We start from the raw sequence: 26,098 nt of genomic DNA on the forward strand, positions 1-26,098 counted from the left end.
ATGTGACGCTGATGCAAATGGCCTGCAAAGGGGATTCATCGCGCTAAAAAAAGGCAAAAGGAAACAAACACTGGACACATAAACTCTTTTAAATGTAGCTGAGCCGGCACTTTCATCTTTTGCAGACGACTAACGACACAAGGAAGTTTCCCAGCTCCCCTGCCTTGATCACCGGCCTGCGAATGAGCCTCACTTTCAGCTTCTCAAGGCAACACACGCAGAAATGTTTGGCTGTTTTTGCTTTGTTAAGTTCTTGAATGAGGCACTGAAACTGCCTGCAGCTCCTCCCTGCAACCCGGAATATACAATCCAGCAAAACATTGTTATCGCTCGTGTTACCAGGACTGTAACCCGTTATTACGGCACTACACAGATCTCTTCTGCTCCATTACTCACTTAAGTTGATGTATGACTAACAAGTACATAATCCTACTGGTTTAATTAGCTTTTTGTTTTTGAAGGAAATTCAACCTTCGTCGTTACTTTTGTTCGTTGAAGGCAGACTCCCACATTTACTGTATAAACTGATTCTGTGCCAATTAATAGTTTGGAGATGTTTGGTATGGATTTGGACCTTTTGGCTTAATAATAACCTAACAACTAACTTACACACTAAAATTAGCAGTTAATATGACTTCGTATGCAAACAAATATGATTTATATTAAACTTGCCACTAATATGTAGGGCTGCAACCATTACTCCACTACTAAATTAATTAGATTAATCGTTTGAGTGTTTTTTGAGGTTTTCTGATTTTTCAGCTTCTTAAATTGGAATATTTAAGGGTTTCTTTGCTCCAAAATAACAAAAAGAATCAATTTTTGGTTTGCGGACAAAACAAGACATTGGGGAACATCATCAGGTTTGGGAAACACCCAAGGTAAATAATCTGCAGATTAATCGATTATGAAAATAGTAATTCCATTTTACATCAGATTATCGTTCAATACCTTATCAATTATCTCAAAATCAATACAGGAAACATGAGGGATAATTAAACCGTTAAGACGACAGTGATCACAGAACGCACCACACAGTAGAGTTTAAAAAAAAATAAAGTTTAATGTTTATGTGTATAACAAATAAAATATATTAGTGTTTAAAAAACAGGTGCATAACTAGGGTGAAGCCTAATCTAATCACTTTACAATAAACAGTGAGGAGGAGGACGGTGATCAGTGAGACGGCAGACATCGTGCCACAGTCACACACCATCTCGGGCCAGTGTTTCAGCCAACCGGGCTATTGATTTTGTTTTCTTTTTCAGTCCCAAACCACAATGGCTTTATCTCCTGGAGTTTTAGTGAACTACATATTTGATTCTTCTTTTTTTTTCCCTCATGATCTTTACCTCGAATCCTCTCTAGAGTGAAACAACGTGAAAAGAGCACAATGTCTTTAAAAACCAAAAAATGATGACGACACACACACACACACACACACACTCACATATTTCCCCACACTGTCGGTGAATATTCTCGCCCTAATGACAGACACGTTACAGTTACTGAGCACATAAGGAAACAATGGATCCATAGAGAATGAAAAACTTGACTTATTACTTACATAAATATTGCATTGGTCTGTCATGTATACGTACGCTGAGTGAGACTATTACTATCTGCAGGGAGAAGGAGAGTTAGTCTACGTTGTATGGACAGTATTAACAGTTTGGACTTCATAGACATATTTACACAATGCTGCAACACACACACACAAGAACACAGTGAACACTTTTTTGTTATGCATCTACCGCTAAACAGCAAAAAACACTTCTTTTTTTTACATATGCACTGATGGCCATCACAGGTGGATTAAAAACTGTTAAGAGCTAAGGTTAACCAACATTATCATCATGTAAAGCATGGGTTTTTTTTTCTTCTTTTTAAATATATCAGTGACACGTATCTTTCTTTTTTTGTTTTTAAGGATTTTTGCTCTACATACATAAACACTTGTATTTTGACACCAAAAGATTTACAGCAAAGTTGCACTGGACGGAGGAAAACCCTGGCTGAAAGATTAGGCTAACACTATTTTTGTTATCGTGGTACTATTTACAGAACACAGATCGCTGCTCTCACGAACACAGCAATAAACGAGGAGGAGTTTTTGACTTTTCTGCCGTGTTTAGTATTTTATTGTCTTCAGGTGAAAGTTTTCATATTGAGGGGATTTTTGTTTTCGACCCTTGGGGCCCTCCTGAAGGTTGTTGTCGGATTACTTCTAAAAACACACACATACACACACACACAGGAGTCTTTATTCCTGAAATAATCCCTGTTAGTAGAAGATAGTAGGTTTTGGTTCAAATTCAGTGTTTTGCTAAATTACAAAGTGAAATGAACCATTTAGCTCCGGCCCCTGCCAGCCCAGCGATCGTACCAAGACGAGTGACAAGAGGGTTTTTTTGTTTTTTTCAGTCGTTCAGTCCACAACAGCTCCTCTTCTTTAAATGACCTCTCATAAATATACACAAGGCGAGTCAGGAAGGGGCGGGATTAATCCCCACCTTCTACCGTTTTTCCCCATTTGAAGCGAATGACAAAAAAAAAAAATCTAACAACTATTGGGGCTAAATCCTAACACTCTCCCGACAGTACAGTACTTTATGGACTATAGTTACAGTACAAACACAGATGCCTAAGTTCCATTTGTAGACGTGTGGTGGAAAATACAAGCTAACGACAAAGGCTGCTAAAAGGAATAATTCACCGATTTGCATTTAGCTTTGTGTTATTTTTGAAAAATTGTGCTTCCCAACCTCAGTTTCCCCTGAGTTGAGAAATATCTTCATTCTTTTCTTTGTTACGTGCTCACCGGTGACACTTGGTCCTGTTAGCATAAGTGTTAGCAAAGATGGCGGACACTGTTTACATTCTCATCCCTAAGAGTGGGTCAAAGAATTAGCATCGCAGTTTCTAGCCTCAACTCAGAGGAAACTGAGTTTTTCAAAAACATACCTCTAATCATTCTAGTAACACAAAGCTAAATGCAAAACTGTGAAGTATTCCTTTAAACTTTTGACTGTTACTGAAGCAGCCACTGCATCCTTGACAATTACATTTGTGGCCATAACCGCAAAATTAGATCACGAGTAATTGCTTCCATCTTAAATTGGCTACTATTGACTAATTTTTGCCATAAATATTCATAATTACACGTTCTATGATGTGAACACAAAGCAACTGTTCTAATCTCATAAAACTGGGACCTTAAATGTACCACTAAAATTCATGGCGACAGTGATTTGGTGAAATTAATCTTCAAATTTGCTGCCAACACAGCTGTGCGTGAAAACCCTGTTTCCAATAGAAACACTCCATACAAAGTACAGAGGACACTATTTTTCTTATTAGTTTGACAAGGATTTGGTCATAAACATTAGCATTGGCCAAAAGATTAATTAATTCCTCTTTAGAGTAACATGGATGCCATGATATAATTGGCTCACCTTCATTTTTAGTACTCATCTTATGGAAACTATCAATGTCTGTGCCAAATTGACTGGCAATCCATCAAATTGTGTATCATTATCTTCTCTGTTTGGACTAAAAGATTTGGCATAAAATAGCTGGAACCAAATCAGCAGGAAACACTTGAAATGTTGGATTAAATATCGGCAACATCTGCAGCTTCAGTTCTCAAAGTACAAGCCAGTGAAACGGACTTTGTGGGAGTCGTATAACTTGATACCAACACTTAAGACTCAGCCCCGACGTCCCTGCTTGCAACCTGGCTTTCCTCAACTAAATAATAAAAAAGGAAAATACCCAGGCAGAGGTAAAGAGTAAACACATGTCTGCAACAGATCGCTCTTAAATTACATGTATGTCTAACATGTACAATTAATCCACAAAGACAAAGACCTGCTGAGCAGTGACGTGCTCTCTCGGTGCTTTGGCAAATGTTAAAAAAAAAACCAAAGAGGACAAAATCAAAATAAAACTAAATGCTATTCATGAGGCAACATTGGTTGTTAAGGCTCTACTGTGGCTGTGCTTGCTTAGTATCTATTGATGAGTAATAACTGCATACTGTCAAGTGTGAGTAGAATGATCTGGGAGGGGGTTATAACGGGGGGGGGTTGGGTGTGGTGGTGGTGGTGGTGGGAGGCACTATGTGGAGTCTTCGGGCTCTGACTTGATCGTCTTCTTTTCTGTGTTACTGGGAACCCGCTGCGATGTCCCGTTTTCTGAGGACAAAGAAGGAGAGCGTCATCACCACGTGTCTAACATTCATACATGTTTCCGCGGTGGACGGAAACCGGAGAACCTCCACAAACTCCACACGTTTTTTGGCACTATTACGAAGTCTGAACATGGTAAAATCTCAGACCTCAATGCCCTTGAGCAATTTAAATAGCTCCAACTTGACACATCACAACTAGTGTAGTACAAAAATGTCCTAATCCCATGGTAAGTTCCTGGAAATTTACTTGTACTTTACCTTGTACAAAATTTATAAAAAAACTCACCTGTTGCTGGTGTTTTGGTCTCATCTGTGTTATGGTTGTGGTTGTTATGGTTGTGGTTGTTGTTGTTGTTGTTGTGGTTGTGATGACGCTTCAGCTCATTGGCGAGCTGCTTGCCCAGCGGGAGCTCGCCCTCCTGCATGTTTTGACTGACCACCCGTAAGTTGATGGGACGATCGTCTGCAGGAAAACAAAAGGAAAAAAACGCTCGCTTAACATAAAAAGGAACTCTTGCCGTGTCACGTTCACTGGGCTCAAACAGCACTGGACTGAAGCAAATCTGGTACAGGAACAGTGCAAACATCAGCCCAGATGTTCGTCTCACTGTGTTTTACATGTTCAGTCATTTTCCCCAGTGGTAACAAAGGGTGTGTGTGTCTGTGTGTGTGTTAAGCTGCTCATCCCCCTGTGTTTGCCTTTTATTCTCTTTGAGAGGAAGAAAGAAACAAAGACAGAGAGAGAGAAAGACATGGAGCCGTTTCTGTAAAACGTCTGTAACACATTCAATCTGCATTTTCTCGATTGTTTCAGTGGTTTTTTTCAAATGCTGTTTCTTTATGCATGATGACAACAGGCAGACGTTTGGTCCATAAAATGTCACCAAATAGTGATCAGTGGTTCCCAAACCTGGAAATGATGATGTCACATCAAGCTGTAAAATCAGAAAACTTCTTAATTTAACTTTAAAAATCACTCAAACCGAAAATAGTTGACAATTATTTGAGATTTTTTTTTTTTATTTCCGTTTTTATGGCAGATTTGACTTCTACTTGCATTATTCAAATCTCAAACACCATATATTTATGAATACTGGAGACTTTGCTTCGATTTCATTTCGGCGAGCTTCGGTTAGCATTATAGCATTTGCCTTCAACAGTTAATTCATTTTAAAGTTAGCTTATTTTGGACAGAAAATTATAATAAAAAGAAAAAAATGGTCTTCAGTGACCCAAATTTCAGTCTACAGATGTTTTTGTGAAGTTTAATTAACTTTCACAGACAAAACACGGCGAACATGCAGGGAAACATGTTGGGTGAGAAAAACTGCGAGGAAAAAAAGAGTGAAAGGGACAAATTAGCAGACAGCAAAACTGCAGCAGGAGAGAGGTTAAGACAAGCGGAGGACACGGAGACAAAGAGAAGACAGGGAGGAAAACAAGAGCAAGGAAAACAGAGTAGAAGAGGGGGAGGCAAGAGAGAGAGAGAGAGAGAGAGAGAGACGCCCCCCTCCAGGCAACTGGCTGGAGGTAAACAGGCGTGGGCGTGATAATTACAGGTGCATTGTGGGATTTGTGGGAACAGTGTTATAATGAGCTGTCGGGAGTGGGTGAGGGAGGAAAAGGATGAAAATGAGATGAGGCCTGGAGCAGAAGTACAATCCTGAATAATGATGTACCTTGTCTCTCTCTCTCTCTTACTTCTGTCTCACCTCTGTGTTTGAGAAGTGGAGATGAATAAGAAAAAAAAAGAAAAAAAGAAAAAGTGACAGCCGCTGAGGCTGGGTGTGGAAAATCTGTACCGATGGGTGTTTGCCATCCAACGGAGCAGCAAACGCATCCTGTGGCATTTCTGACACCAAATAAGTCTTTTCAAATTAGCGCTAAGTCAAATTAGCCTCAGATTCGGCTTAAGGACCAACAATGCACGACAAATTGGATGAAGGTTGTTCCTGCAGCTGGATGCCCGTTATTGGACAGAGGAAGCGACAGAGAAGCAGTTATTACTGCGCACTTGGCAAATACAACAAGGAGAAAAACAACAAGAGGCGACTTCCTGAAATATACGAGCTGAGGAAAATGAATCACGCTTAAAATCGTCATGATTGTTTTGTCTGTGATTTGGCACGCGTTCTTCTCATTACTGTAAGCTCCTAGACCGTTTGTGACATCTAGAAAAGATCTGTCCAGGGTGTGACCCTGCCTTCCTCCCGTATGTCAGAGATTGGCACAGCAACGTCCTATGCAACCCTCATGTGGAGGATGAAGTGGTAAAAGATGGATGGATGGATGGATATTGGAAAGCAGAGAAACAGAGACAATACTTGTCATTGCAGTAGCCCGAGAGACTTCCCGCAGAGCGACCGAATCAGACAAGATTCACCAGCGCGCCACGTGTTCGCGACATCAGCTTCTCAGAACACGGTAATTCCGGTTGAATGAACTGCCAGATCTCGAAATGAGAGTTATCTTGGAAAAAGGGGCCGAAATTTCAGCTCTGTTGAAGCTACAGGTGCAAAGAAGCTGACTGACGGGGCTCAACTACTCAAGGGGTTTGAAATTGAAATGGTTAAATCTTATCTTAAGGAACAATGTATCATCATCATTGATCAAAACCTGTCCTTTTAGGAACATATGTCATTTCTCCCTCAAGACAAGGAAGTATTTAAGGTAACTTACAAACTGATCTGGAGTCATAGGAGTTGTTTTTTTTGTTTTTTTACTTTTTATTGGTTATATTGGTGGATATTATCAGAAATATTCTCCACTGAGGTTTTGTGTCATTTTAAGCTTCTGACTGCTGGTTGGAAAGCAGACTTTGAGCCACTGGTGGACACTCCTGGACAAAGAAAACTATATATTGTTCATACAAATAACATTGTTATTTTTTACTGTGAAAGCTTTTCTTTAAATAGTCTGAAAACATCAGTCACCTGATATTTGCTAATAAACAGCCGTAGTATGGAAAAATAGTCACATTTGACAGTGGATTGCCAGCCGCCTCTTTAGCGGTTTAAAGTCATATTCATCGTTCCTTGCCTTGGTTGTCTCTGCTGGCGTCGGCGGCGGCTCCGTTAGTGTTCTGGGCGTCGTTGAGGTACTTCAAAGCGGCGGGCGGGATCCTCCAGTCCAGAGCCTGGAGTCGCTCCTGAACGGCGGCGTCCTGCAGGATCTCCATCTGCCTCGCCAGCAGACGCTCCAGCTGCATCTGAGGGACACAAAACACTGTGCACTTCAGTGTCTTTTTCCCCCCTCCGTCTGGCAAATATGAAGAGTGACAGCGACAGACAAACAAACATCCACGATTTGACACCTCACTTTCATCCAAACTTAGGGCGGAAATGGGAAACAACTGTCAGTCTGCACGTCTGACAGTCATCACAAAAGCGCACCCTGGAGGCTGTATGTAGGACACACACCGCGCGCAGACGAGTGAACATAAATGTGTTGTCTGGGTAATGAGTTATCATAAAAAAAAACTCTCCCTCCTACACTCTGACTCTAATTAGGAACAAACCACAAGCAGCCGCATGAGAAACCAATAAAGACCATTAACGGGGATCAAACTCGATCCTGGTGCCTCAGCATCTGCCGACATGGAAATCTGTCGAGGGTTACATTTGATTTGAGCCTTAAAGGGAACAAAAAAAAAACCATATGTTTACCTCTCATTAGCATATTATATGTCTATATTTAGCCGTTAAGTTGACAGTAAAGCTACGATATCAGGGAGGGGAGGGTTGATTATGACTTCATTGTGTCGGTGACGTCACTGCTTGTAAACGCCCCGCCCTGGTGACATCATAGTAACAGTTTGGCCGATTGGGGGGAAATCGCAAAAGTCGCCCGACAAAGTCAAAATGATTAGGTTAACGCCAAAAAATCTTTCAGTTTCAGCATTTTTGTGGAACAGGAGGAATAAAACGTCTGTGTCTGGGATTATTTTTGCCAGCTGGTTAATCCACATATGGTACGTTTGAAGCTGCTTGTGCTTATGTAATTAAACTGTGAGCGTTCATGGTGATAAAGAAACGTGTTTCCCAGTGGAGCAGTGCGACACATTGCTGAGTTTCTATTAGTTTGGCATAAGAATAACACACAATTAGAGCGATTATTTTCTCGATTAATCGGTTAATCCTTTGGTCCATAAAATATCTGAAGACCTTAACAAGTGTTCGTCAAACCTGGCAACGATGGTGTTCTCAAATGTCTTGTTTTGTCCACAAACCAAAATGATTGAATTTGAATGATTTCTTTGTTGTCCAGAGCAAAGAAATAAAGAACATATTCACGTTTAAGAAGCTTAAACAATCGCAAATCTTGTTTTAATCATGAAAAAAGCTTCAAACCAATTAATCGATGACCAAAACAGTTGTCGATTAATTAAGTAATCGATAAATAATCGATTGTTTCAGCTCTATAGACAATAATTATCCATCTCTTTATGATAATGTAGAAAAAAAGGCCTAAAAAATAGAAAAAAATGTTGCTATTTAATTCATTTTTGAGATATTGGTGTCATAATGTCACTGTAATGACATGTGCAGTGGAAAAATTCAAAGCTTGACGTTGTGACAGTGCCCTCACACAGCTGAGGAAACACCTGCAGGGTTCGTTTCAGTATCGTAAACAAAGTCACACCATGCTTCCACACATGACCACGTGCCCACCTGCAGATTCCGCCCGACCATCTCCTCTCCTTTCAACTTGGCGCAGGCCAGCTGCTCCCTCAGCATCTCCTGTCTCATGTGGATGGCCTGCAGCGCCTCCTGGATGTCAAAGAAGTTCTCCTGCGGGCATCGAGAAGACGGGAGTGTGGCTTTATTATTTCCTGTCAGTCATTTTCTTGTTTTTATTGTGTATTTGATTCCTGCTTTTTCATGTGAAGCACTCTGGGAAACTTTGTTTTTGAAGGACCTGTTAAAGAAATATAAACTAGTGTAACACGTACTTGTGATATAAACTGTAAGTGTATCGTATTAATTGAATTTTCTGCTGTTCCTGATAAAAACAGCTGGCAAACAAACAGAGGAGAACGCTGTAAAAGCAGGAAATTTCCTCCTTTAGGAGCCCAGAGTTCGTGGTCAGGTGTCAGTTCATCTCCTGCTCTTCATTCAGACTCAAGTCCCCGCAGAGTTTCACAGCCGCCACATGTTTCAAATCATCGCTCCACAAAGTGAGAGGAGCCATTCAGAGCTCAGAGGCAACGCTCGGCCAAGTGTGTCAGGAGATGAGAGCTCACTTTGTTCACTCAGCTGCGGCTGCTGCTCTATTCCACCGGCACAAAGACGAGCCCCATCGACGTATTCCTTTACATTTACTTACAGGCATTTTTAGTGCTAAACACTCAGATTTGTATTGGCACAACATTGTTTAACGAGTAACCACAAGAAGCACAGGAAGTCCCAATGCAAATATTTGAGAAGTGTTTCGTTACCTCTGTTTTTATCCTTTTCGGGGACGGCTCATCCCGGTCTCCACAGCGAGACCTGCAGAGAAACAAAAGAAACAACACTTTATCACTGCATTTGGATTCTGCTTCCCCACTTAAAGTGAGTGCAGTGCAACTAAAAGGAAATAAATGATGGAATCAACATCTAAAGATGTTCGTCACATTTTGAGGATTTGACGGACATTTTTAACGCTACGTCGTCGACAAGCATTCTAAAATATTGTCATATAAATGAATCGCACAACAAAACGCAAAAGATCCTCATTTCTAAGGAACTGGTTAAGTTTTGGGCTAAGAATTGAATTGCGTTTAGGCGTGTGTGCGTGTGTGTCTCTTACTTGCTGGTCCGATACGTATATTTGTAGGTGACCTCTCTGGAGATCTGCCGGGCGAGTCCGAACAGCTCGTCCCGACGCGTCAGCAGAGCCATGTCCCTCATACAGAGCTGAGCCGCCGCCTCATTCACCGTGAGCTAAACATCACACACACACACACACAACTGAGTTTAATTCAAAGTAAAAAAAAAAACACCAACAATTTCAGCAAAGTGTATTCATTTCCACCTCGTGCAGCGTCAGGTGTTTGCCGTCCCTCCGCTTGGAGTCAAAGCGTCCATAGATGGCGCTGTATTTACGAATCTCCTCCTCCCGCCGCGGGTCGTCGTCGCTCATTTCAAAGATGTGACCGATCATCTTCGCGAGCTTTTTGTTGTTTTTCAGTTGCTCTTTCACCTCAGCCAGGTCCGTCTTAGGGAGTCCGGGTGCCATTCTGTCCACACACTCCAGGACTGACTGGACGGCCGCAGCGTCCAGAGCCTCCAGAGCGTCTCTGGGCGAGGACGGCGAGCCCAGGTCCGAGGGCGACAGGCTGTGCTCGCTGTCGTTGCTGTGGCCCGACCAGAATCGACCCTCGCTGCTTCCCTGCAGCGGCGAACCTGCCGACACTTTGTCCCGCGCCACGTCCAGCTTCCCCGGGTCCGAGCAGGTCGCCGCGACGGCTTTGGGGATCTTGACGCTCGCCGTGTTGGCTCGGTCCTGAGCGCTGAGCAGCGTGGGCGAGCCCTCGGGCAGCTTGTAGACCGGGATGCTGCAGACGGGCAGCGAGGTGAGCGGCTGGTTGAAGATCGCCGGGTTGGTGACCCAGTCGCGCAGCGCCTTCTGGAGTCGACGCACGTGCAGCGGTTTGCTGGCCATGCCGACGAGGGCCATGATCTCCAGGAACTCCTCCTCCCCGGCCTCGCACAGCTGCTGCACGTCATCGCCGCCCTGCTGGATGAAGGCCTCGTAGTAGTAGAGCAGGTTTGCCCGCTGCAGGATCCGGTAGAGCTGCAGCTCACCCAGGGTCCTCGGCAACACCGCCGCCATACCTGAGAGACAACACACAACAAGTTCAATTCATTCAAAGATTCATTCAGAAATGATGACGAGGCAAGTTTTTCTTCTTGAATCCGCTGCAAAAACCTTTTCTTTTTACAGTTCTCGCACGATTCGGCTCAGCTCTACTCGGATTGTTTTTGCTTTTCCATTAGTACCGTACTGTATTTAGCGGCAGCACTGCTGAAAGCCGACGATTTCAGTGCAGTGTCCGGTCATGCAGGAAGTACTTCTGTGAACAAATCTTTTTAATGAACTGATTCTAATGATTCAGTTACACCGACAACAACTGCTTTACGAGTCACTATAGTTTGTGTGTTTGTGTCACGTGTACACGACCCCGCCCACGTTGAGGAGGTACTATGAAGTCATGGAAAACTACGCGTCTGATACCAAACGAGTCGAGTCGAGCCGAGCAGTGATAGAAGTGCATGATGGAAAAAGGGGCCACAAAATTCTTAAATTTGTTAAACAAAGGCAATAAGCGCTTGTTTTTTTGTCAAACGTGATATTTCTTTGTGTTCAGATGTTACTGCAACTTCTATGACTGCCTTAAACTAGATTTACCACACAACTGCTCAGTCAAGGTCAGCATTTCTGACTTCAAGCACACCATTTCTTTATTTATTAACAACAGATCCCCCCTCCAGAGTCCTCCTCTGACTCACTCTCATGCTGCAAAAAAAATCACACTGCACAAATTCAAGGACGATTCACTGTTTCTTTTCAATCTTTTTGCAGACGATCGTCCAGTTTATACTCTGCTATAAACTGAAATGGTTGTCCTGCGTGCTGTCATGGCGACTGTATGGAGTTAGATTGATGTGTCACAAAAATCACACAAATTCTTTTAACAAATCATTTCAATTTGAATGTTTTAAAAAAAGGTTACAACTCGAGTCAATACGATACTACAGCCAGATGGCACTCAGCTTTGCTTAGTATCATGACAGGAAGCCCGGTGAGTCAGTCGTGGGTAATTAAAACTGGTCTATGCTTGCACCTTTAAGTATAACTTAAGTCGCTGATGTGGAAATGTCACAAAAGGAAACTTTCTGAAGTGGGAGAAATACATTATTCAGTCTGAGATAATGTCATAATAATAATAATATAGGTCATAATTTGTTTCAAACACAAAAATGATCACTGCAAATTAACAAGGAGACATTTCTGTGAAATATGCATGAAGTTTGTACCTCGTCAGGTGCATGAAAACCCTAAATTTCCACATTTTTTGATGCATGAAGATCAAAATTTCACGTGTGTGGAGATTATTTCAAGTATTAAAGAGTGCAAAGACACTTCAGCTATTTTCCGTTGAGCTACAATTGAGGATATTTCTCACGGTGCTTTTTACGTCATCACCTTGTGGTGAAATATAAAAGAAAAAAGAAAAAAAGTGGTATATTTCAGTTGTGCAGTTGTGATTCTAGTCACGTTTCTACACGCAAAAGGATTCCACATTAGAACAACCTGTGATGAACCTGTTTTTTTGTTTCCCCTGGTGGCGACGTTTTGTTTTTCGACAACCTGTCAATTTGGTATTTATCTCTGAGAGCAGCGACATCTGTGCACTCAGACAAACGCACTCTCCAACACCACCACCAACACCTTCAATTGAGGGACCTGACCCGCAAGGCTCGTTTCTGACTCTTCCTATGAGTGTTTGAGGCTCTGCGGAAGCCCCAGCAAACAGAGGAGTGGCAGTCAGCAGGCCTGGATTGCTGGGAGGACCACATGCCTCTCTCCACCCCTGCAGGATGTGTAGGTGGTGGGCTCGCCTCGCCCAGAATAGGCCCAGAGAACCTCAGCCCAGGGAGCCATGCAAGGCAGGCCTCCGCTCAGGCCGAGCGAGTTGAGTAACGAAAACACCCTCAATGCAACGCTACGACTGAGAAGAATCACTTCCACTGCTTCTGTTAGCATTTGCTAACTCATGATCATGACATGCTGAACAAGGTTAGCTGAAGCAGTTTGCTGCTGTGTCTTTGCAGCTACGTGGTAAAGTCCTCAGTCATGACACAGAAAACTAGGGCTGCAACTGACGATCATTTTGATTATCTGACGATTAATCTGTCGATTATTTTCTTGCTTGCTCCGTTTAATGTCAGAAAATGTTGATTGGTGTTTCTAAAACCTGAAAATTACGTCTTGTTTGGTCCAAACAGAAAATTATTCAGTTTTAATGATTTATTTGTTATATGGAGGAAAGAGACCCTGAAAACATTCACATTTAAGAAGCAGAAAACACTCAAATGGGTCAAAAGGTCACTCCAAATGAGCTTCAATGACTCGATGCGATCTCTCGTTAAAGGTTTCTTTCATGTTTTAAAAGGAAGATTTACTGCTTACCTGGTTAATATTCATATAAATGATGGTCTACTTAATTTCAACCAGCAAGTAATGTTATTCATAGCTATTTCTGCAGTATTCGAGTGCAGCAATATGAATAATAAATACAGAAACAACAAAGAAAATGAAGGTTTAAGAGGAGGAGGAGGACATCACATGCCTGCCTGGTGTCCTGATACAAGTCTAACGAGAGTTCAAATAAAGACAAATCCACTGTCTAATTTACATCTGAATGTCAAAAGCAAAAACATTGCTCAACCTGCCCAAGTTGCATCTCATGCAACAGCTGCAACAAAACGCGAGGGGACTGATGCAGCAGAAATCACTGCGGGAAAATGATGACGCGCAACGGGAGGATGTGCATCATGTGCAGCGCGAGTGTCGGCGCGGTGCGTCAGTCAGTCAGTCAGTCAGTGCTGGAACATGACATCAAACAAAAACAAATGGAAAAAGTGATGTATTCGATGTTTAGACTCAAAGTATGGGACGAAAAATGAACTTAAATGTACATAAATGAAAGTATTTTCACCCAATATGAGCTACACACACATGTGCTGACACTTTGATTTGAATTTATTCTGCACTAACATCACAGGCTTTGGTCCATCCATCTGTGCCGCTGGTCTGTGCCACACAAAGACAACGCAAAGCATTTAAAATGTACAAGTTCAAGGCTGCAGACCTTCTGCTTTCCATTTAAATCCTTACACGTTTGAAACGGGGTCAGTTTAGGGCTATATGAGCACATTAATAGTTACTGAAAAGAATAGTTACTATAAAAGAAGTGATAATTACTTTCACACCTCCACCGGAATATTTGGTATTTCCCACCTTAAAAAGCTAAAATGTCAAGATTTGTCACTTGTGATTCAGCGTTTCAGAGTAAGTGTATAGGCTGTGAATGTTGATTGTGGTTATACACTTACTGCATATATGACTTTCTGTAAACTTTGCTATGTATTAATCAACTAATCAAGTGCTTGTTTGGCCCAGAAAATGTCTGTGGTGATGCCAAACTAGAGCTGAAACAATTACTCGATTACTAATCGATTACTGAATTAGTCATCAACTATTTTGTTATATAGTTTCTTCGTTTTTTGCTCCATATGACAAAGAAATCATTATAAAAGTGAATCATTTTAGTTTGTGGACAAAACCACATCTTTTCCAGATTTGACAAACACTGATCAACGTTTTTTTTAAAGTTTTTCTGACATTTTTACTCGATTCATCGATTATGAAAATATTGGTTAGTTGCAGCTTGATGCCAAACCATTTCTGATCTGCTCATAGAAGAGAAAAACATGCAACATGTAAAGAGGCTAAAATAGAAAGATCAGAAAAAAAATTGTGTTAATATTAAAAGCTATAAAATGTAAAAATGAACAAAAACAATGAAAAGGTGCAGTTTTTACCTTTGATGTTGGTGTCAGCAGGTGAAGTTTTGACGATGTGATCTAACAAGACTTTATTCTGATTCTGTACAGTCTGAGGCAAATGTGGATGCTTATTCGAGCACATTTTGTTTAAAATGTATCTGCAAAATTTGTTTTTAAGTACATACTGTACCCCCAATTTTTAAAAAAAACGCCAATTTGTCTGAACTTCTAGTCTTTGTCAACGAAACAAAACATGCCAATATGTCCAAAAAAAGACATATTAATAAATAAAAGCCATACTTTTAAACTAAGTTCTTGTGTTTTGCAGCTTTAAATACAATAAAAGGGATTAGAAGGAGGTTGTCATCTTGTCACAGACGCTGTTTTTCTGCTGGTTTTTCACAACAACAACGATGTCGTGTGTGTGTGTATGTGTGTGTGAGCTGCACTACTATATTTAGCTGCGTGCATGGAGCAGGTAAATTGTGAATCCAGCAGCCAAGAAGACTAACCTCTGTTTGGAGAATTAAAAATAATCCCGGCGGCCGCAGCTTGTGTTTCCTTGGAATCAATTTTACTTGATTGGTTTTTTTTATGTCTTTTGGAGAAAACACACAGTGTAAATGATGCTATTTTCATCATTTTCTGATGCCATCCTTATTCCACTTTTATCACAGCAGTGAGGGTGTGTGCGTGCGTGTGTGCGTGACGTGTGTGTGTAAAAGGTAGCTCTGAATGGCACCCTCTAATTGAGGTCCTGCTTCACAAAGCAAGTTGAGCGAGTTCAGCGTTTAACCCGGTGAAGCAGGTCCTGCACTGGCACGAGGGCATCACTTAGCCCGACTACACACACACTTTGGCATTCAATGGAGTCTAAACAAAGCCTTATCCCCCTAACTTTAACCATAACTAGCTCATGTCTGACCTTAACCTTAAGCACAATTCCAAAATCTTAGCCCCAAACTTAACTAACTCAGAAATGAGGTTCTAGGGCTCAGGTTTTGTCTGTGTTTGTGCCTGAAAATGCCCTAAAAAGAGGCAACAAACACAAACACACACTCAGACAGACAGAGAACTGCAGGCTGATGTGAGGGTTTCTTCCAGGTGAAGGGTTAACACAGCACAGACCAGACTCGATGTCTCGTCTATATCAGAGAATGAGGAATACTGTAGTTTCCCGGTGATTCAGTGTTGACCCCAGAGTCATGAGTTCATCACACACAGTACATGAGTGACGGTGTGTGATGTCTCCATGGTCTACTGTCCCCCACACACAACCACATTTATATCTATTAGAGAGGCTGCTGCTGCTGCTGTAGTAACACAACTGAGCCAGGAAACACGCACTGTATTTGTACTTTCCCCCAAAAATAACTCATCTACAGTGTGTGTAATGACACTGTCACCCACTTGTCACATTAAAATAATTATACTGTATTCTGTACTGTGCACATGTGTATTCTGTCCAGTGTCTTAAAGGGGAATGTTTACAACGAGATGTGCACAATTATTGTGCTTTAAAACGTCTTTTAATGTCTTATAGTGGCTGCTCACACATGTGCCCAAGCTATTGAGCTACTTTTAAACTCCCTTTAAAATTGATTCTTATTTTTCATATATATATATATATATATATATATATATATATATATATATATATATATATATATATATATATACATTATTTTCAAATAGAGAGTTTGAAAGGAGAGAGTGACGAGTTTAAATTGCAACTACATTTTAAATGAAACACCTTTAATGATCCCGTAAAGGCTATTTTTGCACAGGGAAGCACATGCAGGATTAATCAGTCTAATCAGTTCTACCTGGTGAGTTTTTGGCCCCCTTTGGTCCGCCCCTGGTCCTGGTTGTCCTCTCCTTCTCTTGTCTGCTTCTTCCTCCTCACTGTTTACCAACACACAAACACTGTGTGTCAATATGTGCAACAACAACAAAAATAAATAAAAAATAAAGTCCGCAAAGAGGAGTTCTCTCACAGCAAGAGCACGGTGCGTAAAAATCGTGTACAAAAACAAATAAATTAATCCCAAGACGCAAAGTGCAGGTTTGTGTTTGCTTGATCAAAGCGAGCGCCACTTCTCTTCTCTCCTCTCCTGTGGAAACTTTTCTTTTTCTGTCTTTGGGAGAAAAAGCGCAGACTTTCGCCACCAGAAGCCGCTGACCTTCGTGCGTCTTTGGTGCGTCTCTTTCCTCCAAATGTGTGTTGAGTGCGCGCCCGAGGAGTGTGAGGCTGTGCGCGAGTGAGTGTGAGTGTGTGTGAGTGTCTCTCCACTCCCCTTCACTATTCACCACCATCACCCAGACACACACACACACACACACACGCACTCACTCACTCACACACACAAACATCCGGTTCCAACGACAAAAATAAAAGCCCAGGTTTCATCATACAGTGTACAAAGCGATTTGGAGAGCTTCTTCTTTGGTTTCACATGACAAAAATACTACGTTCTATTTCATATTTAACCATTGAATTGTTTTGTAAAATCATTCATTACAGATAGAATGTGCACTGATTAATTCGTAAAATATTCTAAAAGCTAGAAAGGGAATTTATTTTCTCAATTCTTCCATGAAGGAATCGCAGCCAACATTTGCATTTTCTTTGAACTTGAAGCAATGTTGTTTATGTACAGTATATAAATGAATAAAGTACATCATCATGTACAGCATTTATATAGTAATACTTTGAAAAGTTTATGTAAAATGAATAAAGTACATTAGAAACATCCAACAAAAATCTGATTTAACGTTTTAAGCAAATGCTTAAGGCTGAGTCGTAGTTTTTAAGTCAATATCTAGTCATTCATTTGTAATATTAGAAGAATATTATGAACGCAAACTGCTGTAAAACATAACAATATTACTACTAAATATAATAATAATGATGATTGTTATTATAATTCAAGAAAATTAAAGAGATTACATTATACAACAACATTATTATTCATTTTGATGAAGTAAAACTTCAATGCTTATATATTTACTTACTGTTCGGGTGCTTTTATTTTGTTAACACTTCCCGTGCGCCACGGCCTAACCACCCGCAGCTTGACGCAGCACCAGAATAAAGTGGGATATTCCGCACGGTTGCCACAGAGCCTGTCTCTCTCTCTGCCTCTCTGCCTCTCTCTCTCTCTCTCGCCCACGCTGCTCCCTGCGTGACGCAAATCCGCGCGTGGGCGGACACACGGGGCGTGGGAGGCTTTCTGCACAGAATACCAAACACAGGCAGGTTCAACACCCACAGAGACGCAGAGAGGCACAGCAGTTTGCACAGTCCGTGCTCTCGAAACTCAGCTCTTACTGTGGATCTTATGTCACTGTTTGATCCTCAACAGTCGACAAAATAATAATAAAATAATTAAAAAAGAAAAAGAGTGATATTTAATCGGATTACGTTACAATGCATTCGATTCAGAACTTTGTTTTTGTGCGTTAATCTGCGTTAAAATAAGAATTTGGTATAAAAAAATAAATGAGTTTAGAATATTCTAGAGATTTACCTTATTATGTTATTGATTATTAGTAAAAACAAAGTAGGCTACACTTTAACGCCGAGCATATCGCAGACGACACGTGTGCACAAGCGCACTTTGAGCTACCGTAATTATGCGACCGTTTGTGCTATCGGATGAATTCCAACTGTTTCTGAACGCAGAGAAGTTGTGGTTATTACGGTAATTCCACTCGCACTGTTTGCAGGAAGCCGGCGAATCAGCGTCTTTGTCACCAGAGAGGAGACAGTTGGTAAAACACCTGTAAATACAGTAGAGACAAAAACTCAAACAAATGTTACTGTAAATATGTGTTATACTGTTCACATTTCAGATTTAACATGCACAATCTGGTAAATAAATACCACTTTTTAAATACTTAATACACAACTTTAACAATTGTAAATAACTGCCATATATTGAAAGTTATTCAGGAAAATTTGACATTTTCTGATCCTTTTATGGTTAAAATAAGCAGAAATTGAATGTCTACACATTGTGTGGCTATAGTATATATATATATTATACATCCTGTTATGTTATAGTGTATAATAACCTTATAGGTATAGGAAGAAACAATATCCCCAGTATGTGATTAAAAAAATAAATAAATATATATACATATGATGTAACTAGAAACCCCACGTTAAATCAAACATGTGATGCCTGCCTCACATTCTGAATATGACACACAGCAGAGTGTGGTTGCCATCACTGAGTGATATGTGCACACGCCGCTCTGGTCACCACTCGCGTCGCGTGCGTCACTGAAATGAAACCACGCCCGTATGCAAATGTACAATTCAGATTTCCCGATTTCATAATCGGGCCCGCAATGTGACAAGAGCATGCAAATGGTTTCCAACACAGGGAAACGGGTAGCAGGAAGCCCTCTGTACTGTATGTGTGTGTGTGTGAAAGTGTGTGTGTTTTTTGGCTCAAGTGTTTCCTCCACGCCTGTGACTTTCACAGCACAGACACACACACACAGAGCTGTGTCGATTCTATGTTGTTGTCACTGTTGCTGCATGGTGAAGTCATCTAAAGTGATGAAAACACAACAATGTGAAATAACTGCAGTCACAGGAAGTATCTATAACACCGCAGTACTACGACTATACAATTACAGTGTTGTTATTTACATTACTCCACTACATTTCCGCTAACTGCCTTTGTTACTCTTTGTTATAAAACCAGAAGAAGAAGGAGATAAAGAGTTGGTATTATGGTCTGTGTTTACATAGAGCATAGGTCCCAATCAATTTCATGCAGCCCGCCACTCAAAATGAAGTTATAATGAGTTATTTCTGTATGTTTTTGTAAACTATTTATTGTTCCATATCAAAACGAACACTTTTATTTTGAAATTATGTGAAACATCATCATTAATATTAATATTCCAATGTCTTTTTCTCAAAAAGTGGGATTTTTTTTCACTTGACCGACCCCTTACTGACCAAACTAGACAAAACTATAGCTTTATATACTTTAAGATTTAAGTACTTAAGTAATATTAGAAAAAAAGTGACCAAAGTCATTGTCTGGTAACATACTTGTACTTTTACTCAAGTATCACCTTTGAGGTACTTTGTACAAGACTTCAACAGCAATGATCACTACTGTTAATAATACTTTTTTTATTTCATTTTAATAATTTTTTTTAGTATGAAAAAAAACTATACTTGACTTTTCACAATTACAGTTACTATTATTACCACTACTACTTTCATCCATTGATCTGTCGATTATTTTCTAGATTAATTGAATAATCGTTTGGTCCATAAAATATCAGTGTTCTCTCAAACCTGGAAATAATGATCTTGTTTTTGTCCACAAACCAGAAATTAGTTTATTATAATGATTTCTTTGTTATATGGAGCAAAGAAACTAGAACATATTCACATTTAAGAAGCTGAAAAATCAGAAAACTTGTCTTAATTCTTCAAAAACCTATAAATCGATGATCAAAACAGCAAGTAACTGATTTGTTATAGCCACTACTTTCACTAGTTCCCATACAACTACTACTACCTTTATTTATTTCACTTTTATTTCCATCTTAATGTTACTACAACAGATTTTGCAAGTACAGAGACTATAGGACACATTCTATTAGCACTATTTTTACTTACACTGTCACTGCCATCTTATCTGTCATTGCCACGTTTACATATATTAGCACGAGTAATACTTCTGTACTGTATGTCATACAACTGATACTGTTACTTGTACTAATACTGCTTTTACCACGCATCACAACTGTTCCTTTTCGTCTTTACTCATTATTTTTGATATAATTGACATAACTAACAGAGGTCAGAGGTCATAAAGTCAGACAAAAAAAAGGCAAAATTGCCCTGTTACTGCGACAGGTAACTCTGTGTGTGTGTGTGTGTGTGTTAGATGAGACCCAGGTGAGAGCACAGGGAACTGTTTCCGTCCTGTCTCAGAGCTCAGCTTGAATCGGATCTCCGCGCGATCACTTCCACTCTGCCTGATTCCCCACCATCAATGAGCTATTTTGGGGAATTAGGCCAGCTGCCACCAGTGGAACACCCTGGGGACGGAACCAGAACAGCCTTTGTCAGCCTCCCTCCTGCACCCCTGCACCCCCTGCCACCATCCACCTCCACTGCTGCACAATGAACACAGCAGTGATAAAATACAGTAAAATACAACGAGCACAATCCAGTCTGCAATGCCGCCGTCTCCTTTTATGTGTCTTCAAACACCCAAATGATGAGAAAACTAGTATTTGTAGAGTGTGTGTGTGTGTGTGTGTGTGGGGGTGGATGGGGTGGAACGCCATGCTTTTCTGATCCTCTAATTAATTTCAGAAGGAAACTAAAATATCAAAGCAAAACTGCACATGAGGCTAAAATATAGAATCCAACGGGGGAGAGCTGTGCATGGATACCAAGAAAGTAAACTGAGCAAGAAGTACGCATTATAACAATATTAGGGTGTTAATACACCAAGGGCGAAGTGCAATACCAACACTATAGCGACTGTATGTTGAATATACCCTGCTTAACAAAAGTCTTGACGTGTTTTACTCGCTGAAAACTCGTTTCCCGAGGGGATGATAAACTACTATGGCAGCAGAGTAGGAGGTAATAAGACCACAGGGGGTTAGAATATGTAAATAAGCTCCCCTAGAATCAGAGTAAATGATTCCAAATTGCACACATTTGTCACTTTTGAAATCACCGATCATCGGCATAAAGGCCTATAAAAGTCTCTCTGAGATGTGTCTTATTGTAAGTCGCTTTGGATAAAAGCGTCTGCTAAATGACATGTAATGTAATGTAATGTAATGTAATGTGGAGGATGCTGAGAATTTGAGTAATGAATTAAATTTATTCGTGTTACTGTAATTGAGTAGGGTTTTTTGGTGTACTTGTACTTTTTACAGTGATGTTTAACATTTGCAATTTTACTTTTATTTAAGTGTGTTTTTTTAAAAGAGTAAAAGAAAACAAAATACAATTCACACACTGGAAACGTTTGCAGTGAATGATGAGGACAGGTGAACGACGAGGACAGGTGAACAACGAGGACAGATGAATGACAAGGACAGATGAATGACGAGGACCGGTGAACGATGAGGACAGGTGAATAATGAGGACAGGTGAAGCACGAGGACAGATGAATGACAAGGACATATGAATGACAAGGACAGGTGAACGACGAGGACAGGTGAACGACGAGGACAGGTGAACGATGAGGACAGGTGAATGATGAGGACAGGTGAACGATGAGGACAGGTGAACAACAAGGACAGGTGAATTGGCCCTAATTAAGGTCCCTGAGTGAGTGACATTTGTGACCTTTGACCCATGTTTATGTGTTTACATAGTTTATTCAGCACTTTAACTTGTAAAGGTTTTGCCTTTAATTAAAAACAATTCATGTGAGATTTGTGTTCCCTTGTCCTTTTTGCGCAACACAAGAAAAAGTACATTTTAAACAAGCTACTCTTTTACTTTAACTTGAGTACATTTTTAGGCCATATTTACTTGTATTTAAGTAAATCTTTATCAAAATATTGGTACTTTAACTTGAGTAGAATATTTCAGTACTCTCTCCACCTCAGTACTCTCTCCACGTTTTAAAACGGTCTTTTTACACAAAGACGTCACTTTTGACACACGGAGCTCAATTTACCGAGGACTCCATGCTTAAAAATGGTACTTTTAACTCCAAGCCAACGCATGTCACGAGTCCTTAAAGGTCCATAAATGAAATTTAACAGTTCATTTATCACCATGTTCCATTTCACGACGCGGGCTAACGTCGTACGCTCGACAGCTCTGGAATAAGACCATGAAGGACGCTTGAGTCCAGTTTTTTTTTTTCCAAGGTTGACCTTTCGGGTGAAAATTTCAAAGGTAGGATTCCAGTCCGCCCACCGCTGGCCCGATAAATCCACATCTGCCTGCTCTGTGTGTGCGCGTTTATATACACTGTCTACGTACATTTTATGCAGATATTACCTGCTGGCAACATTTCCACGGATCAGGCTCGAACAGACGGGGATCAAATCATATTCTGAAAGAAACGAGGAGGAGGAGGAGAAGAAGAAGGAATATCAGTATCCGTATCTCTCCCTCTCTTTTGATCCTCACATACCTCACCCCTCCTTCCCCGTGCCTCCCCTCCCTCTCACCTACACAGAACACACACATACTTACTGTATTTCAATAACTAACAACAAGAACCAAAGTAGAGCAAATTAAAACGAGAGCGCCAGCAGGAAATAGGATGTCCACCCACACTCTGAGGTAGGTCGACACCCAGGCTGCGTGTTCCCACAAGTCCCAGTTTCCCAGTTTACCAAATTTTCTTTTTTTTTACACCACTGCTCTTGCTTCTTTACACTCCCGCTGCTTCTTCTCCGCACGGAGGATTTATTTATGTGATTGTTTTTGCAGAAGACAAAAGTCGGCTCGAGTCACACACTGTAACCATGTCCAGAAAATATAAAGCAACCACCTGGTAAAGAAAGAAGTGAAAGACCCAGAAATAGTCGGCACAGTGTGATTCTCTCAGAGGTTTCTGTGCATGCAAGTGGAAAACCTATTAATACAGTAGCCCCTCTATTTTTCAAAGAGGACACGTCAATTTTTTTGAAGTTAACAGCGCCTAAAACTCAGGCCCCTGGGAGGTGAGGACGACTGCGACACGGCGCTGTCAATTTCCACTGTGTGTCTCTGATAAGAGAACACAAGCCCGTTCAAGACCCCGCAGCCAATGTCAAGGGAACCCTGGTCAGATTCATGTAAACACTTCTCCTTGTTTACCTCATGTAACACAAGATAAACTAAGTTTCCAGAGTCTCAGAGGATTACAAACGACTCTGCATCATTTCTCTTTAAGCCGTTAATCTCATTATTCTCTTACTCTGAACTGAACTCGCTCAGCGTTATTTCATTGTATCGGTGTCTGATGTACACGTTACTATAGGGAGCCGCTATCACCACAATAATAATAATAAAAATAATAATAATGATAATTAAAGACATAAACACACATGAAAGATTAAGGTTTTGAAATATTATTTCCACCAAAAAAAAAAGAGAGCACTTCACTTTATCTGTTATAATGGGAAGAGTTGACATCAGCAGTCTGCTTTCATGCCACCCTGTCAATCATTCCCAAAGAGTAGGCGTCTCTTTTCATTTCATTATTTATTTGTGTCCTCCTTCACTCACACACACACACATGCAGCATCAAACTCATTTGGCAAAGAGCCTCTTTAAATTTCACTTTCCAGGAGGAGATGCCTGTTCATTTCATTCCTGCAGTGGATTACTTGTCTCTTCTCCTCCTTTTCCCCTGCAACTTTTTACTTCCCTCCCTCCGTCTCCTCGACCTCCACCCCTCCCCCTTCCCCCCCTCCCCCCCGGAGTAGAAACACATTTCAATGACACGCCCACGCCTGGGCCTGTCAGCCCCTCGCCCTGTCAGAGCGCCCACGCCGCTCTGCTCCCCTTCTCCCCTTCTCCCTCCCGTCTGTCTCCTCCCTCCCTCCTTCTCTCTCTCTTCTTCTTCTTCTTCCCCTTCCCACCAGCCCACATCCTCAACACTTTACGCTCTAAAAAAGCAGATCTTTTCATCCAAGTTCCTCTTTTTTTCTCCTCCTCCAAAAAAAAAAGAAAGAAAGCGGCATGATTCAGTCTCCAGGCGCTTATAGTGCCTGTCAGTGGAGTGTCCCTTTTCACTTGGGCTACAGGGCGACTCTGATGCCAAGAGCAGGAGTTTAAACATTTTCACTCATAAGAAAAAGAAGAAGAAGAAGAAGAAGAAGAAGTCTATTGTCTACTCCGCCCCTGTTTTTGGGTGGCAGTCGGGCGTGGATGTGACTTCAGTGGAAGGGAAAATAAGAGTTGTGAAAGCAGCAAATGTCTATATAAAAGCACAATATATTTTATTTTTTAGGGGGGGATTTACGGGTGCTGTACAAGGCCACAGCTTGTGTGTATTGGGAGGATTTGTGTGTGTGTGTGTGTGTGTGTGTGTGTGTGTGTGGGGAACTCAAGCTGGTGTGTTTGCACAAGCCTCCCTGGTTTGTCTTACTTTGTGTCTGTTGAGAAAGTGTGGGATGGTATGAGCAGCTTATGTCTGACTGAACACGTGTGTGCCTGCGTGGGTGGGGACTGTGTATAGGGGCGATGTGTGTGTGTGTGTGTGTGTGTGTGTGTGTGTGCGTACGTGTGTGTCTTTGCACACAGTACACTTGTGTGTGGGTGTTTTGGGCAAGGATGTGTGTGGGTGTTGTGTGCGTGTAGGCGGAGGTTATGTGACATACAGATAGAGACTGCAGTGTTCCTGCAGTGTGTGAAACTTTACTGCAGCGTCTCCACTGTAGGAGCAGCTATAGGGGCCCCTGCTGCCTGCACAATGTGCCAGCGTGGAAAAGTCTGCTGCCTTCACGTTAAAGAAATCACCTCCGCGAGGAGGAAACTTGTCGCGCACAAGAGCAGAAATAAGGGGGACACAACAAAGACGGGGAGATGATATAGTGAATACAACAAAGTTATCTTTGAGAGCCTCGTACATTTCATTTTGTAAAAAAAAAAGGGTTACTCTCTGCCTGTAAGTTAATTAACTTTGATCCATCACAGTGTATAAAAAAATAGACTTAATAATATTCTGGTTGCAAAACAAGCGACAACTAGTAGCAACATTTAGTTTCTACTAAATTTTCTACTCATGTTATATATCAAAGAAAGAAATAAGAAGCGAATTTTCCCATGGACCTTCCCATTCAACCTGACTTATTTCTGCAACTACTGGAGTCGCCCTCCTGGTGGCGCTAACTGCTACCGTCTCTGGTTTGTTCACTTACAACTTGACTCGTGGTTCATTTTCTCTGTACTCTCGTACTCGTACAGTATAACCCTGAGAAACACTCACACTCAAGAACAAGGTGAAGGATTTCAAGTGCCTCATTTTATCACGACGCAGTGACACACGATGTCCATCGTGACTCATCCTCCTTGACAGTGGGCTCACTCTGTGGAAGCGCGGCCTTGTGGTTGCGTCGATAAAAAGGTTAAAAAGTGAGACAATGAGCAGGTTTAACTCAGGGCTGAATCACACGCTTCTTTCTTTCTTTTTTCTTTCTCTGAGTCGTAATATTATCTGCTCGAGGTCTGCCCCATTAGATACCCTGTGTGTTTCTTTCTTTTCTACCTGACAACAAACTTTGATCTGGTCATTTAGTGTATAAGTGCTTTGCCTTTGACTCATATTTAACCAATGCTAAAAAAGAAAAAACACCTTTTCTATGACTAAAATTTGCCAAAGACACGTTGATGTCACAC

General features: G+C 41.1%; 2 protein-coding genes across 8 annotated transcripts in view; both read right to left on the reverse strand.

Moving 5' to 3' along the window:
• Positions 1-2,831: 2,831 nt before the first annotated feature.
• Positions 2,832-16,629, reverse strand: LOC122786895 (NGFI-A-binding protein 1-like). Its single transcript, XM_044053417.1, has 8 exons — positions 16,575-16,629; positions 10,208-11,010; positions 9,983-10,116; positions 9,630-9,681; positions 8,863-8,982; positions 7,232-7,400; positions 4,479-4,655; positions 2,832-4,196 (listed from the first exon to the last, which is right to left on the reverse strand). The coding sequence occupies exons 2-8, from the start codon at positions 11,006-11,008 to the stop codon at positions 4,120-4,122; spliced, it is 1,530 nt and encodes a 509-aa protein (XP_043909352.1). The 5' UTR covers positions 11,009-11,010; positions 16,575-16,629; the 3' UTR covers positions 2,832-4,119.
• LOC122786838 (major facilitator superfamily domain-containing protein 6-like) overlaps positions 16,591-26,098 on the reverse strand; it is a 35,061-nt gene continuing 25,553 nt past the window's right edge. For 2 of the 7 annotated variants that reach the window (XM_044053363.1, XM_044053371.1), the window contains 2 exons: positions 22,766-22,820; positions 16,592-16,653 (listed from right to left, as the gene is read on the reverse strand). The gene's annotated coding sequence lies outside the window, so the exon portion shown is untranslated. Of the gene's footprint in view, positions 16,654-17,925; positions 17,982-20,220; positions 20,827-22,765; positions 22,821-26,098 lie in introns of those variants that run through there. The other 5 variants (XM_044053348.1, XM_044053402.1, XM_044053379.1 and 2 more) reach the window with 4 other exon arrangements.

This window comes from Solea senegalensis, linkage group LG2, assembly GCF_019176455.1.
Source record: "Solea senegalensis isolate Sse05_10M linkage group LG2, IFAPA_SoseM_1, whole genome shotgun sequence".
In the NCBI taxonomy this organism is placed as follows: domain Eukaryota; kingdom Metazoa; phylum Chordata; class Actinopteri; order Pleuronectiformes; family Soleidae; genus Solea; species Solea senegalensis.